The 15,429-nt window shown below is 41.4% G+C and overlaps 1 protein-coding gene across 2 annotated transcripts in view; it reads left to right on the top strand.

Moving 5' to 3' along the window:
• The window catches only part of ehmt1b (euchromatic histone-lysine N-methyltransferase 1b), a 38,823-nt gene extending 25,138 nt beyond the window's left edge, over positions 1-13,685 (top strand). For both annotated transcript variants that reach the window (XM_063478887.1, XM_063478886.1), the window contains exons 4-26: positions 317-572; positions 689-837; positions 1,293-1,445; positions 1,596-1,667; positions 1,821-1,923; positions 3,062-3,175; positions 3,785-4,062; positions 4,809-5,041; positions 5,123-5,335; positions 5,417-5,499; positions 6,006-6,112; positions 6,274-6,396; positions 6,505-6,606; positions 7,997-8,101; positions 8,198-8,352; positions 8,448-8,618; positions 8,728-8,872; positions 9,642-9,719; positions 9,861-9,976; positions 10,128-10,214; positions 10,884-10,962; positions 11,101-11,270; positions 12,224-13,685. In XM_063478887.1, coding sequence (XP_063334957.1) covers positions 317-572; positions 689-837; positions 1,293-1,445; positions 1,596-1,667; positions 1,821-1,923; positions 3,062-3,175; positions 3,785-4,062; positions 4,809-5,041; positions 5,123-5,335; positions 5,417-5,499; positions 6,006-6,112; positions 6,274-6,396; positions 6,505-6,606; positions 7,997-8,101; positions 8,198-8,352; positions 8,448-8,618; positions 8,728-8,872; positions 9,642-9,719; positions 9,861-9,976; positions 10,128-10,214; positions 10,884-10,962; positions 11,101-11,270; positions 12,224-12,413 — 3,282 coding nt within the window. In that variant the 3' untranslated portion in view covers positions 12,414-13,685. The remainder of the gene's footprint in view (positions 1-316; positions 573-688; positions 838-1,292; positions 1,446-1,595; positions 1,668-1,820; positions 1,924-3,061; positions 3,176-3,784; positions 4,063-4,808; positions 5,042-5,122; positions 5,336-5,416; positions 5,500-6,005; positions 6,113-6,273; positions 6,397-6,504; positions 6,607-7,996; positions 8,102-8,197; positions 8,353-8,447; positions 8,619-8,727; positions 8,873-9,641; positions 9,720-9,860; positions 9,977-10,127; positions 10,215-10,883; positions 10,963-11,100; positions 11,271-12,223) is intronic.
• Positions 13,686-15,429: the final 1,744 nt, after the last annotated feature.

Genomic DNA, 15,429 nt, shown 5'->3' with positions numbered 1-15,429 from the left:
TATGTGGACATCTCAGACCCACAGCTCTGATTGTGAGCACAGGTTTAAAGTTAGGCGACAGAGGATGAGCTGATCAGCTGAACCAGGGCTTAGTATACGATAAATATGGATTATTTTGTACTTGAATCATGCTAAGCTGCTCTAATGGAGTCCATGAATAGAGTGGGGGTGGGGATCCTGGAGCTGGGAGATCCTGGAGCTGGAACAAATCCATTTGAATGAAAATTGGTTTTAAAAACAAGGAAATAAAACAAGAACTAACCATGAGGAAACCTTTTGTAACACATTGATCCTAAATGCTTTTGCCACTCTGCAGCTTCTTAACAGGGAATTAAGGGAAGCAAAGAGTGCCAAAATGGAGTCTCATGTTGCACCCGACCTGCAGAAATCCTCACCGCAGTCACCCTCTCAGAACCACCTACCTCAGAGTCCACCAGATACGCCATCTTCAGCACAAACTGCATCATCAGCTTCACCAGCACCTGTTCCTCCACCACAGCCACCTCCAGCTCCTGCAGAACCGGCAGCTCCTTCGGCTTCTCCAGCTCCTGTCCCAGCCAAGCTCCAGCTAGGTTAGACTGACTCCAGCGACACATCACAAAAGCTAACGCACTAAAAATTGGAGCAGAGTGTAATGTTTGTCTGGGGTAACACTGTGCTGTAAATGTGGTGTTCTCTTGTGCTCTAGGCTCTTACTCAGGAGCGCTGTCATCCCGTAAGAAGAAGAGGCGAATGGGAATGTACAGCTTGGTTCCCAAGAAGAAAACCAAAGTGCTAAAGCAGAGAACTGTGCTGGAAATGTTTAAGGAACTACAGCAGACTGCCAAGAGTCCAGAGGTCTGTGCTTCTCATCTTTTCAAAAATTTGCAAAATTAAAAGAAAGCGTAACACATATTCATTTAGCCTCTTGAGGCACATCTCATACATTGGCAGTGTTTCAGTCTTATGCTTCTCATGCACTTTCTGCCCTTGAATGTTGAAAAAATTGCCACATGTGGAATAAATTATTCCAATCATTGTCCGCTGAGACATAGACAATTAAAAATCATCATATATGACCCCAGCTCTATATATTAGATGTGCCACTGCATTTTTAAGAACAACATATTTCAATCAACGTCTCCGACAACTTTTCCTAGTTTTTTAAACAGACCAGGACTGTTGGTATGGTAAGGTTAATGGGAAGTTGTTCAGGTTCATTTATGACCTCGGAAATGCTGAGGTGCTGCTGTTAAGGCATGCAGTTTAAGATATAACATTACATCCACTTTTTTCCATTTGTTGTCTTGAAGGCTAAAGAGGTGGCCAGCATAAATGGGGAGAAAGTGGGAAATGCATCTGAGGATGAAGAGTCAGAAGATCTGGAGTCTGAAGAGGAGGAACAACAGCAGCCATCAGAAGAACCGGAAAGTGCTGCGCAGGAAACCTCTGAATCCATCGCTCAGGTTGGAGAATAAAAGTTGTTTCCTTCTCTTGAAATCTTGTGTGGTTGTTTCTTTGTGGTAACTCTGAATAACTGTGAATGCAATGCGTTGCAGTGAAAGTCTTATGTGTTAAATGCTACTGATGAATTCTGTTTGCTTTTCCTGGTGGAGGTGAAAGACGAGCAGGAGTCTGAAGAATCTGGAGAGGAAGAGTTGGAGGAGGAAGGCACTGAATCTGACTTGGTAAGACCACTCGCCACCACTTCTCCAACTGCATCTCATACCACCTCTTTTAGCTAAAAATGGAAGAGAATTGATGTGTTTTGTTTTGGGGTTTTTTGTTGTTTCTCTCTGTTGTTAAAATCATCCCTGTGGCCAAACTCTCACCTGCATCAGAGCACAGAGTCGAGTCTGAAGAAAAAATTGAAAAAGAAAACAAAAGCAGACAGCGCATGGCTCCGGCCCTCCAGGAAACGAAAAAGGAGGATGAAGTCCAAAGGTGATCGCTGTTCCTCTATATGCACATCCACCCAATCACCTATCTCAATATTCTCAGGCTGACTGATGCTATTTCTTGAGAGAAACATGTCGCAAGTGGATGACAGAAAGTAATTCTCTGAAACCGACACTTACCCCAGAAACTGAAACTATGAACTGCTGGGTAAATGTTCAGCAGTGAACTGATTTTAGCCACCTAATAGATTCAGTATCGGTTTATACACTGGCTTTATTTAGATTCTTTTCTAAATAAACTTTTCACCTCTTTACCTGCTGCCAGACTGACAGAAACAGTAATTTTAGTTCAAAAACATGTGAATTGTTTGTGTGCCGCTCACCTTGATTGGTGAGTTTATTTCTTGACTTGGTAGTTCAGATCTGAACTGCACATTCACAAAATAAACAATAAACAAAGCTCTCAATTGTTGCAGCAGCTCTGTGTCTGTCTCCTTGATTCAGGTTCCTTTTTTAGAGGGAGCTTGAAATCCCATGTGAGAGGTGGAGATAGCTTTACTGGCAATATTGCCTCATTTTATATCTCTTAACCCAACCGTAGGCCACGTCTCCAGCTGTTTGATAGCGAAAAATACATATGTATCTGGCGGCGGGCAGTATTTTTCAGTATACATGCACGCAGGATTACAGCACACAGTTAAGTTAGCTTATTTTGGCAGAAATCTGTGTATTTTCTGGCCATTTTTGACCATTTAATTTTAAAAGTATATTATATATGTGTAAATAGTTGCTCAATTAATAAAATGAGCTTTAAAAATGTATATAATCACAGTGCTGGTGATCTTCTGGGTAAAAATTGGATTCTAAAAACGTGAGTTTAAGCCTCTGCTAAACCCTAAAATCTGTCTGAGACTCTACAGGGTCATGGCTTTAGCTTTTATTGACTAAAATGACAAAAGTTAGATTGCAAGCTGACTAAAACTTAAGATCCACGTTGGTCTGAAAACATGGCACAGTTCAAACCCAGCGCCCAACTGGTTGCACTTGTTGTTCCTGTTTGATATATATCTACACTTCTGCAGCTGCTTTGAACTAAAGGAAAAATGCCATAATTATATCTTGTCTGAACATTTTTCACCAAGGCTCATCCTTAAGTATTTTCTTATCCTTCGTCTTTCTCACAGAGCCGGAGGTGGCTGTTCAGCCTCAGGCTCCAACTCCAGCCGAACCCCATGATCACAAGGAGTACACGCAGATTGTCCCACCTGTCAGCCTCAGCAAGCCTTCACCCAGCAAAGGTGAGATTCAGTCTAGTTCAGTCACTCCAGTTACCAGAGGTAAGGCCTGAGACACAGATTGGCTCCACCTGCCTGTGCCACAAAACCCGTCGAAGCATCTACACCCCTAACTTCAGTATCCAGGTGGATGAGTTACTTACTAAAAAAAAAAAAAAAAAAAAAAAGCACCACTCAAGAGTTGTTATCAAAGTGGAACCTATCCAGATGCCAAAAGTGTGTTCATAGCAAGCTGTAAACATGCTTATTTCTGCTGGGAAGTTGGTTGTTAATATGGTTGCTGGATCTCTTTTTTTTTTTTTTCTTTCCTTCCCTTCATGTCAATCAGGAGCTGTTATAGTGCACACATTCAAAGCAATGGAGCCACAAGGTTTTAAAAGACAAAATGTTACAGAACTTAGAGAGTGGTGAAAATCGAGTATTCGATTTTAATTTGCAAGTTTTACACCCAAAATTACAAAAAAAAACCCCAACAAACCTCCAGAGGGCTTCTATGATATTTGGGTGATAAAGGGTTAAATGTCTTGTTTTGTTGATTTGAATAAATAGTTTTCTATTCCTGGTGAGACCAATGTGGCTGATTTCATTGGCCACGCTCTTTTCTTTCTTCAGACACTTCAGGGTCGGCGGTTGAGGAGGCTCAGGAGCTTCCGCTCTGCAGTTGCCGCATGGAGACCCCCAAGAGTCGAGAAATTCTCATTCTGGCAGACAGGAAGTGCATGGCCACAGAGAGTGTAGATGGACAGCTGACTCGCTGCCAGGACGCTGTAGTGAAACATGAAATGATGCGTCCTTCCAACTCCGTTCAGCTACTCGTTCTGTGCGAGGACCATCGCAACGGCATGGTGAAGCACCAGTGCTGTCCGGGCTGCGGCTTCTTCTGCAGAGCGGTGAGTGAAAACTGCGTGCCAATCAGTTTCAGGCCTCTGGCTGCAGTTTAACTGACAGCTACTGTCACAAATGGAACAATTTACACAGATGAAACACTTGCATGGTAAATGGCTCTGCATTTACTCTGAAGATTGAGGAAGCTGCACTAATCTCAGTTCTTTGGGGTTAATGAGGCTTTCACACAGGACACAGCATGTGATGCGTTTGCCATTTCTCGATGAAGCCACTGAGGTTTTCTGTTTTCTCTGGCTCCTTTAAAAGGCCTTGAGGTATGAGTAATAGATCTGTGGAGCTCCTGTAAGGAATGTGTAACTAATGTAATATGTTTATACACACAGTACATTCACAGATACATAAGACCACACAGTTTAGTTTGTGCTTGACAGTCTTGACTAAACACTTTCCTAATTTGTGCCTCAGATTTCTAAGTGTGAGTCCTGGATGACACTTAGATGTCAGTAAGTCTTTTCACTCATTAAGTACACGTCATGATTCAGTATCGTGGAGAACTAACTTTATCAGGAGAAACTTGAAGTAATTGTTTTCATTATGGCGGACTCTCACATCATTCACCATTCTTCTTTGGCAGATGTTGGTTGTAGGGCTCTTCCTAACTTGGGCTCTTATGAGTGAATAATGTAGGTTTACAGAAGCAACCTAGACACTGTTTTCGTGTGAGACGTAGTCAGAGGACATGTGCTTTGTGAATGTTTGTTTACAGAGACTGTTTGTTGTTCCTGCACAGGGGACCTTCATGGAGTGCCAACCAGATGTCAACATCTCTCACCGTTTCCATCGCGCTTGTGCCTCAGTGCTGAAAGGTCAAAGCTTCTGTCCTCACTGCGGAGAAGAGGCCAGCAAGGCCAAGGAGGTCACCATTGCCAAGGCTGACACCACCTCCACCGTGCCCCCTGCTCTTGCACATGGGCCAGCCACGCCTGGAGCCCTCGAGGGCCGAGCAGACACGACCACTGGCAGGTAAAAATGCAACTTTGGAGCTATTTTGTTTGTTTCTTACAAAATGCCGAACTTAAACTTTTGTTCTCACTTGTTTTCTAGCTCCTCTTGTTTAACTGTGGGGGCTGAAGTCAGTGGCCGGGCTGACAGTTCGCTGTCTGTTCGTTCTGCACATGGATTCGACACATCTGCTGTTCCTGGGTCCTCCAGGGCTGCCCCCCTGCAGGCTGGGATGGCAACAACAGCCCTGTCTACACTCACTCCAGGACCCAGAGAAACTCTAGAGAGCATCCTGGTGGCTCTTGACACAGAAAAGTAAGTAAACCCACCTTAATTCACCTAAAAGACCACAAGCCATTTACAAGCTAATTCATTTTTTTGTGTCTGTTTGATCAGACCCAAGAAACTGCGCTTCCACCCTAAACAACTTTACCTCTCTGCCAAGCAAGGAGAACTGAAGAAGGTCCTGCTCATGTTGGGTACGTAAATCCCATTCAGGCTCTGTCATCTGCACTCATTTTCATTTTTCACCTTGTAGTGATGTCTGCCAAAACTAGTTTTGCTCTTTCTTCCAGGAAGCTGGTGTAATTTTCATGACTCTCAAATTTTATTATGAATAATTTTACCACATGCATTTGTAAGTTTTCTGTGTTTGTCTAATGCTACCAAAGTCCTTGACCCCCAGCCTTAATACACAGTCCACACACTGTATACAATTTCAGCCCATCTGTCACCACAAGCTGGCAACTTCTTGTCACATGCATCCAACATGTGACAAGAAGCTGCCGACTTTGATCCAAATACTAATTGTAAAATCACAAATGATGCCATTAAAAAAAACAAATTATCCATCAAAACTGGCTCTGCTCTAAGCTGGACAGCTGGCACAGTTTACACAGACTGTGTGCGGGGGGGTGGATTTTTTTTAAACATAAACGCTGGCAGGTATTTTCATGCATCTTACTCGCCTTCCTTTACCTTCCAGTGGACGGTATTGACCCGAACTTTAAGATGGAATCGCAGAATAAACGCACCCCGCTGCACGCAGCAGCAGAGGGAGGTTACAAAGACATCTGCCACATGCTTGTTCAGGTAACATTGTGCTTCACATCTCTCTGACGGAAATATTAAACTTTGAGTAACTTTCTGACAAAAACCTTAAAATAAAAATCTCAACCAGAGGTTTATTCTAATATTAATGATTCTGATTTTGTGGAAGCAGTTTTACATTAGCTGTTTGTCTGATGTTTCAGGCTGGTGCAAACTTGGACATGTGTGATGAAGATCAGCGGACTCCTCTGATGGAAGCCTGTGAGAACAACCACATGGAGGTGGTCCTGTACCTGCTCAGAGCTGGAGCCAGTGCCATGCACAAGGTAAATATGCACCAGATTTTTCTCTGAGGTTCCCATCAGCCAACTAAAGATCCAGGTGAAATGTTTGACTAAACCTGAATCAATAATTAAATCCTCTGCCATTCTCAGGATGTTGAAGGGTTCACGTGCCTCCACCTAGCGGCCAAATCTGGCCATTACAAGATTGTTGAGCACCTTCTGTCCACTGGACTGATTGATATTAACTGCCAGGTTAGTACACTTAAAAATGTCTCTTGTAAAAGAAGGGAAGAGGCTGCAAGATTGAAATGTACAGCTTCAGGATGCAGCACTCTGCTGTCTATGTGTTAACTACAGAGCCATGTGTAAACTAGCTTAGCTTAGCTTTAACAAGCAGTGAAAAACGGCTATCCTAGTTTATAAGAAAACAAAAAAACATGTGTGCTTTTACTTCAGCTTTCCATAGTCACCCTGTTCCCAGTTGATTTCAACCTTAGCAAAAGGTTGGTTTTCTGGCTGTAGTTTCATGATTGCTTTGTAGATGAGGGGGTATCAAGCTTGTGATCCATGGGCAAAGAAACAGATGGTGTCCAGGTTCCTGAGGGTCCTTAAAAAGTCTCAAATGCATCATTAATCAAAAATAAGGTCTAAGTGTGTGTTAGATATCTCAATGTCTTTTTCTAAAACTGCAAAGAAATAATTTTTCTGACATTGTTATTGAAAATGTCCAAAATATGTTAGCAATGATTTGAAACCTGGAAATTGATGCTGGTTGCTTAAATCTGATGGTTTAAGCAGTTCTGACAAGCAACATAGATGAAGTTGTTGTGGATGCTCATGAGTACATATGAAACTTGTCTCAATCCTAGAGAAATTATACAGTTTTCAAAATTTCATTTTGAGACATTAAAAGTAGAATTTAAAAAATAATCCTAAATTTAGCTACATTTGTTGAAACCCTGTAAAAATGTCTTTCCCCATAACTGTTTAAAATACTTCCACACCAGTCTTTTAAGTTTCTTAAAATTTCAGATCTGAAAGAAAAAACAAAGTTTTATATAATAGTAATTCCCATTAGGATGTACGTTCGTATTCAGTTTATTTATTTATTCAGTGTACTGCCTACAAAGCAAACATTTTGCACTGAGCTAAAATGTTTTGGTTGACTGATGTCCTCTGGACTAAAAATTGTTGCTCCCAAAGCTCAGTAATGAATAATATGCTTCACATGATCTGTAACATCCATTAAAAAAAAAAAAATATTCATTGATTTACTTGTTTTCCATTCATGTGACACACTAGAATGGATTTCCAGTGTGTATTTTTACTGTAAAGCACTTTGTAACTGGGCTTAAAAGGTTCTCTGGGAATAATTGATGCATGATGGGCTGCACTCTGCTGCATGTGTCTTGGATTGAGATGTTTGAACTTGCTATATGTAGCATCAGGACAGCTTTGACGTAATGAAGCAGCCTTTCCTCTTTTACTACTCTGTACTCAGGAGGACTGAAAATTAAAAGCTGTGCTTTTCTTCTTAGTTTTTTTTTTATTTTTTTTTATAGGAATTCCAATATGTAGTTGGATTGATGTTGTTTCAGTATTTCTTCAGCTAATTTTCAAGCCCATTATTAATTTTCCACAGGATGACGGAGGCTGGACGCCCATGATCTGGGCCACAGAGTACAAACATGCAGACCAGGTGAAGCTGCTTCTTACTAAAGGAGCTGACTGCAGCATCAGGGACAAGGTTAGCATAGAAGTCTCTCCACCCCAAGTTTGAAATCCTTTGCGGAAGAATTAAATGTTGGCTAATTGTGGGTTTATTTGGGTTATCTTCATTTAGGAAGAAAACATTTGCCTTCACTGGGCCGCATTCTCTGGCAGTGTGGAGATAACTGAGCTGCTGTTGAACGCTCACTGCAATCTGCAAGCTGTCAACATTCACGGAGACTCTCCTCTACACATTGCTGCTCGGGAGAATCGCCTGGATTGCATCACGTGAGTTGCCAGCCCCACCTACTGAATAAAAACGGCGCTAAAAAAAGTCATTGTTGTCGTAGATAGTCGGTAAAATGTGTTCTTTGTCTCACCAGGCTCCTCCTGTCTCGAGGAGCAGATGTGTTTTTGAAGAACCGCGAGGGAGAAACTCCCCCAGACTGCTGCAGCCACAACTCGAAGGCCTGGGCCGCTCTGCAGGCCAACAGGAAGGAGAGGGATGCCAAAAACATTAGGCTTAGTCGAGCAGAAGAGAAAGCCCTTCACAGGTTAAAGACCAGGCTGGGAGGGATAAAGCATCATAAATAGCGATGTCAAGATTCTGTCCACCTGTTTCTTTCAAATGAAAGCACCTAAACTGTCTCTGTCCATTTACAGTGACGTAGCTTTAGGGCAAGAGCGAATTCCCATCCCCTGTGTCAACGCAGTTGACAGTGAACCTTACCCAGATGACTACAAGTACATCCCCGAAAACTGTGTGACTTCCCCCATGAATATTGACAGGAATATAACACACTTACAGGTGAGCTAAAGGCCATCTGATTAGGCTTTTAACATTACTTAAACCCCAACAACAAACGATAAAGAGACAAACTAAAAGGAAACTGTCTGCATGAAGAACAGCAAGTTCAGATTTACAGAAGAAAACCCCGTCATCAACACAAAGATCCAGTATTGTCAACACAGTTCAAGAAGAAAACCTTTTTTCTTTTTACTCAAAAAGTTGCAGATGAATTTGCGTTTCCACTTAGAAGTGATGAAGTTTTGGAGGCGATCCAGATTTGGACCCAGTAATCTATGGAAGATTCTTCACTGTTGCAACATAACACAGAATTCACATCATAACTTACAATGTGCTTGGATCTGTATTTAAGAAAAAAATAAATAAAACGATCACGTTGTGAATCCACAAATGCTGGCTCATAACTGCCAAGGGGAGGAAGGGTGCAGCTGAAACCTGGAAACAAGTTACAGCACATTACCAGAACTTCACAGGAAGTCCTGTGATTTCACTCACTTAGCAACAAAAAGTGGACTGAGATAAGGTTGAAATCGTTTGATTCAGATCACCTAATTTTGCGGACACTTGTGCTCAGAAGTTTACTTTTGGAGTGAATGCATGATCAGACTGTTCCGGCACTTTCTGTTAAATGTTTTAACGTCTTTTGTGTTGCATTTGATCCAAACCATCAGTAATACAGTGCCATTAGACATTTTAAAAAGAACTATAGGTTTTTCTTTGCATTGTGAAGTTTGTGAAGTGACCTATGTTATTTTCCGCTCTGTTGCAGTACTGTGTTTGTAAGGAAGACTGCTCTGCGAGTATCTGCATGTGTGGACAGCTCAGTCTGCGCTGCTGGTACGACAAGGTAAGAACGGGCAATCTGTGAGTCTGAAAGTGTGCCTACACCTTAATAAAATAAGCTTTACCCAACATTAAATCACTACAGTTTAGTGTAACTACCATCAAGCTCATAGAGAGCACTACATGTATGCATTGTCCTGTTTAGAGTGGTCGACTTCTACCTGAATTCTGCCGAGAGGAGCCTCCTCTCATCTTTGAGTGCAACCATGCGTGCTCCTGCTGGAGGACCTGCAAGAACCGCGTAGTGCAAAACGGACTCAGGTGATTTAACAAATAAAATGACTCTTAAAGGATTTGTGGCTTTGTAAGCCAGCATGTGTATATAACAGAGTTTTGATGTGAAGAGCTGCACTACTTGCTGTGTGAAGGTAAAAAAGATGAGTGTTGCTTAAAGATGTTTCTGGTCCTCTAGGACCAGACTCCAGCTGTTCAGGACCAGTAAGAAAGGCTGGGGTGTCCAAGCACTGCAAGACATACCACAAGGGACCTTTGTATGCGAGTAAGTCAAAGACAGCCCAATAACGCTTGCTTTGTAGGGATCGATCCTTCAGTGTTTCCCAGCATAATTTATAGTTTGAAAACGAGGAGCATAGTGGCCACGACTTTGTGTTTTATCACTTCTGCTTTCATTTTGGGAAAAATTAAAATGCTATTCTTGCACGTGCAGCTTTATCTTTATCTCCTGCCAGATGGTCCCAAGACTGACCCAAGACGACTGTCAGTAGTCTAAATGCAAGTATTACACATACAAAACCAGATGTTTGGTTAAGTTTAGTTTTAAACAGGAGCATGGAAGGATCTGAAATATCTGTCTTAGCAAAGGAAGTGGTACATCACGTCTGACCAACACAGAAAGTTATAAATGACTTGGATTTTTTATCTACAGAAGTCAGACTGGACCCTGGCTGAAATCACTGCTTTTCAAAGAGGAATCGGTCATGAATAATGTGCTGCCCCTTGTTTTATGGCCCTTCGGTACACTGCAGTTTGTGCCTTATGTGACTGATTTTTCTGAATGTGCTTTAAAAACTCTTCTAGGGACGGGTGTTGCAAACCAGCTTGGGCTGTAAAGTCTGTGGTGTGTTGCACGGTTCATGTCACAAACTTGTGAACAAAAGATGAATATTGAAATGTTCCCGCCCCTCATGGCCCGTCTGTTTTTGAACAGGTATGTCGGTGAGATAATCTCTGAAGCAGAAGCAGAGATGAGGCAAAATGATGCTTACCTGTTCAGTCTGGATGACAAGGTGAAGTAAAAGTGAAGAAAAATTTGAATAGACGTTGGACTGTTTTCTGGTTTTCTTCCTTCTATGCAGAATTCTTTTAAAAAATGTTTTATTTGAGCTTTTCATTTATTTTATTATTCCCCCTTCTGCAAACCACAGGATCTCTATTGCATTGATGCTCGTTTCTATGGAAATATCAGTCGCTTCCTCAACCACATGTGCGAGCCCAACTTGTTCGCTTGTCGAGTGTTCACGAAACACCAGGACCTGCGCTTTCCACACATTGCCTTCTTTGCCAGTGAAAACATCAAAGCTGGAGAGGAGCTTGGGTATGCTTTAGCAAGTTATTTTAATTTATGTTTATCTGTTTTTCTGCAATGTTGTGTTTGTTGTTGTTGTTGTTGTTATAACACATAGAGTCCCCTGTTTTTGTTTTGTTTTTTTGTTGTCTGTTTGTTTTTTTTGTCCCCCACCCCTTAGAAAATCTGAACAAATAAAACAAAGGAAAACAAACAAAGTTATAAAACAACAACGCTGTACAAGACAGCAGAGCAAAATAAATACGTTTCTGGGGGTCTAGTAATCTCATAGTGATGAATTGCTACAGATCAGCACGGCTATTTAAGAGTTCCAACACTTACGTATGGGAAATGAGCTGTGGGTAGTGACTGAAAGAGTGACATCATGGATCAGGTGGCAGAAATGAGCTCCTGGTTTGTGGCCACCATGGTACCATTGCCATTTATACTGGCTCTTGAGACGTGCCGGACTTGCTGCAGTTTTCTCCTGAATGATCCGTGTCACCATTCAGGACACGGATCATTCAGTGGGATGCAAGAATGAGGCACGGGGCCCTGGGTTGACCCACTGCTTCTCCACATCACAATGAGCTAGCTGAGGAAGCTTCCTGGGTGGGAGATCCCAGGACACACTGGAGAGATTGTGTCTCTGAACTGGTTTTGGAATGTCAGCTGAAGAGCTGAAGGGGATCTGGAGAGCTTTGATTTGACACTGCCACAGTGTCAGTGGCATACCTCAATAAACAGCAGAAAGTGGATGGACCATTTATAAAAAATGCTAACTTTTAACCACTGCTGACTGTATTTGCAAGCAATATTTGAATAAATTACCTTTTAACTGCTGTGAATTTACAGCATTTAGATTTACATTTAGAACTGCCGTGAACCAGCGAGAAGCTTTTGGCTGTAAGATGAATGTAGTTTTGGTTGCATAGCAGCACTTTTATGTAAACATTTCCTTTCTCCTGTCGTCCTCCTCTCAGATTTAACTATGGTGACCACTTCTGGGAAGTCAAAAGCAAGGTGTTCAGCTGTGAATGTGGCTCATCCAAGTGCAGGTACTCATCAGCAGCAATGGCGTCCCTGCAGGCGGACAGCACACCTGAGGACCAGCAGCAGCCCAGCGCGTCGCCTGACACCAGCTCTTCCAACAGTCCTTCCAGTCCCTCCTAAAAAAAACAAAAACAAAACAAAAAAACAACAACAACAAAAAAAAACAAAAACAAACGCTCCACACACTAAGTTTGGCCTCGTGTACTGACGGACACACGGGGACGCCAGTCCACATCCTCTTTAAACTTTCATTGGTGAACTTGTACTGTATCTCCACTTTGGATTGAAACCACGGACCACTGACCTTCGTTGAGAACCTAAAGACGAGATGCACAATCACATCCTGGACTAACCTCCTGCTCTATTATTCCGCCGTATGTAATGTGAACAGCAGGGGGTGATGTCATCACGCACAGTAAACTCCACAGAGACGATAAAACAGTCTTTACATTTCATACTTCACTTTGCTGGAAAGCAGAACTGTGCGCTTTTGTTTTTCCCTTTTTCACCCCCCCACCCTTTTTTTTTTTTTTTTTTTTTCTTTTGTTTTTTTGACACGACTGAGGATTTTCAGTGGACTTTTCCAAAAGTCATCAAAGAATTTGAGGTCACTGATTAAGGGTAATATTGTCTTTTGCAAAGACAGCCCCAGCGCACAGCTGGGTGTTACTTTTCTGACCTTTTTGGTTATTGACCATGAACCATTCCAGCAAAACTAGCTGATAAATATTAAATTATGTTGCCACTTTTTTTGGTGTCATTCATCTTTGAGTGTTTCAAAGGACATTTCAGACATTTTTCACGACACCTGAAGATGAATTTACTAAAGAGAAAGAAGTGGACTGCTTTTAATTTGCTCCTCAAGTGGTTATAGGTTGTAAAGTGGAACAATGTTAATCCATTCCTCAGCATTGAGGCGTTTCTAGTCTGAATAAATTGGCTGACCTTTTTATTGAGCATGTGTACGGGGTGTGAAACGTGCCGGACGTTTTCGCCGTTCTTGTTGACGAATTGATTTAAACTGAAAATGAGCAAGGAAAAAAAAGAAAATGGTGCTGACAAAGGTTTTTACTTTTGTTTTCATTTTTATTACCCAAGTGAACATAATTTGTAAAATAAGAGAATGTTTTAAAGTTTTTTTTAAGTTTAATTTTATCTCCAGTTTTCTAATTGTAGTTGCCGTAGTCGATTTTAGTTTCATGATTTTTGCCGACAGAAGCCAACCTGTCATTTTAAATGTTGTTAGTAAAGCAGTGACTGTTGTGCAAAGTCTTGAAAGGTATAGGTGGAAAAAAGGTTATAAAAATGCACTTCCATTATGTTCTGTTACATATTTCTGGACCGTGAACCATCCATCTGATTGGTTGTATCTTTTTCAATAAATTTAATACTAATGCATTTTTCCTGTTATGCTTCATTTGTTGGATTCTGCTTGAATGCATTCCTGAAAATGTGCTAGAACAGAAACTGCTTCCTCTTAGCTTTTATTTTGTCAACCACAAACGCATTACTCAAAGAGGTGAAGCCTGCAGGCACTTTGACCCAGCACAAACTGAGTAGCAGCCCAGGTTTGACAGATGGGCTTAAATATTCAGCACCTGAGAGGCTGACACTTCATACGCAGCCTCCTTTTAATAAGTTTTGATTTTTAAAGCATCTTGTTTGTGTCATGAGTTCATTTCTGTAGCGGTTTTTAGACTGTAAGTACCAAAATCAACTTCTTCTAACAGAGAGCTCTTGCTTTTTGATACAAGGAACAAAATGTTCTGGGCTTTCTGGCCAATCAAGTCTACAAAAGTCATGTAGTTAAACATTATTCAGTGCTCGTGTCTCATGTTTCAGTTCAAATGACCAATGTGTGACCCTTTGTTTACTTCATCTTGGTCGGTATAGCCCTGTGGGGGGAAGAATCAGCTATAAAGATTGGTGTGCAAAGCTTTATATGTGATGCCAAAATATACAACCTAATAGACTAAACTAGGCATGATAAAATAGGATCTTCTCTGGGTTTTGTTGGGGCGGTGGGGGGTTGTATATTGTGTGGTTAATGGGAGTTTCCTACTTTCATCGAATATTCATCATATTACAGATGAGACAACTAATCCACACATACACATCCATGATGGGAATCTTCTGTTTACCACATCCCAAGGGTGCTCTACTAGCCATGCTGTCATGTTGTTTATCCCCAGTTCTGACCCTACTTTCTGAATGTTGGAGCAAAAATCGAGACTCATATTTTTTTCCAATTTCCAAACCGTGGCACCCAGTGTGGTGGTCTGCTGCTCTTCTGCATACCTTCGTTGTAATTGTTTGTTTGGTTTGTTTCTTCCTATCAGTTTGAAACATTGTGGTCATCCTCTGAACTGCTGCTTATTGGATTTTTTTTTTTTCCAGGCCTTTCTCTGTAAACCCTAAAAATTGTTGTCGGGGGAATATCGCAGCAGATCAGCAGCTTCAGAGATACTGACAAAACCAACAACCATGTCACATTCAAAGTCACCTTTCTTCTACATTCTTATTCTCTGTCTAAACTTCACCAGGCCTTCATGACCATATCTACATGCATGTCACGTCCATTGGATTGCTGCCATGTTGCAAAGCAGCTTGCAGTGTACATGCAACTGAAACAGTTTAAATAATATTTGTGAAAGGGAGTGAGCAGACCCATCAGTTTCACACCTTTTTCTTAAACTCTGCTATAAATGAAACAAGCGTGGAAGAATACACTCATAAATTGTAGCTTTAATAGATTTGTCTTTTGTAAGTAAATCTGCTTAAATGGATAAATGGTCCTCTTTTCAGCTAACAGTGGTTAGTATTTGTAAATAATTCAAAAGTTCATTTTTAGTAGGGTTTCTTGGCCAGCCTAAATCAACACTATATATCCTTGACTATTTTAATTTAGATCCAGTAGGGGAAATCAAATCATCCCCTTGTTGTATTGCTCTTACACTGGAACGTTAAACTTTATTCTGCACAGTAAAGCTGTCAGATAAATGTAAAACAGAAAAGTAAAGGCTGAAATGCTGTCACTCAAGCAGCAAAGCTGTAAGACCCCCGGTGGACCAAGATTGAAAAATGTCCCCATAGCACCAGCAGGGAGCCCCCCTCCCCAAAAAAAGCAAAAACAACA

Source organism: Pelmatolapia mariae, linkage group LG7, assembly GCF_036321145.2.
Source record: "Pelmatolapia mariae isolate MD_Pm_ZW linkage group LG7, Pm_UMD_F_2, whole genome shotgun sequence".
NCBI lineage: Eukaryota > Metazoa > Chordata > Actinopteri > Cichliformes > Cichlidae > Pelmatolapia > Pelmatolapia mariae.
This window is presented reverse-complemented; position numbering and strand designations above follow the sequence as displayed.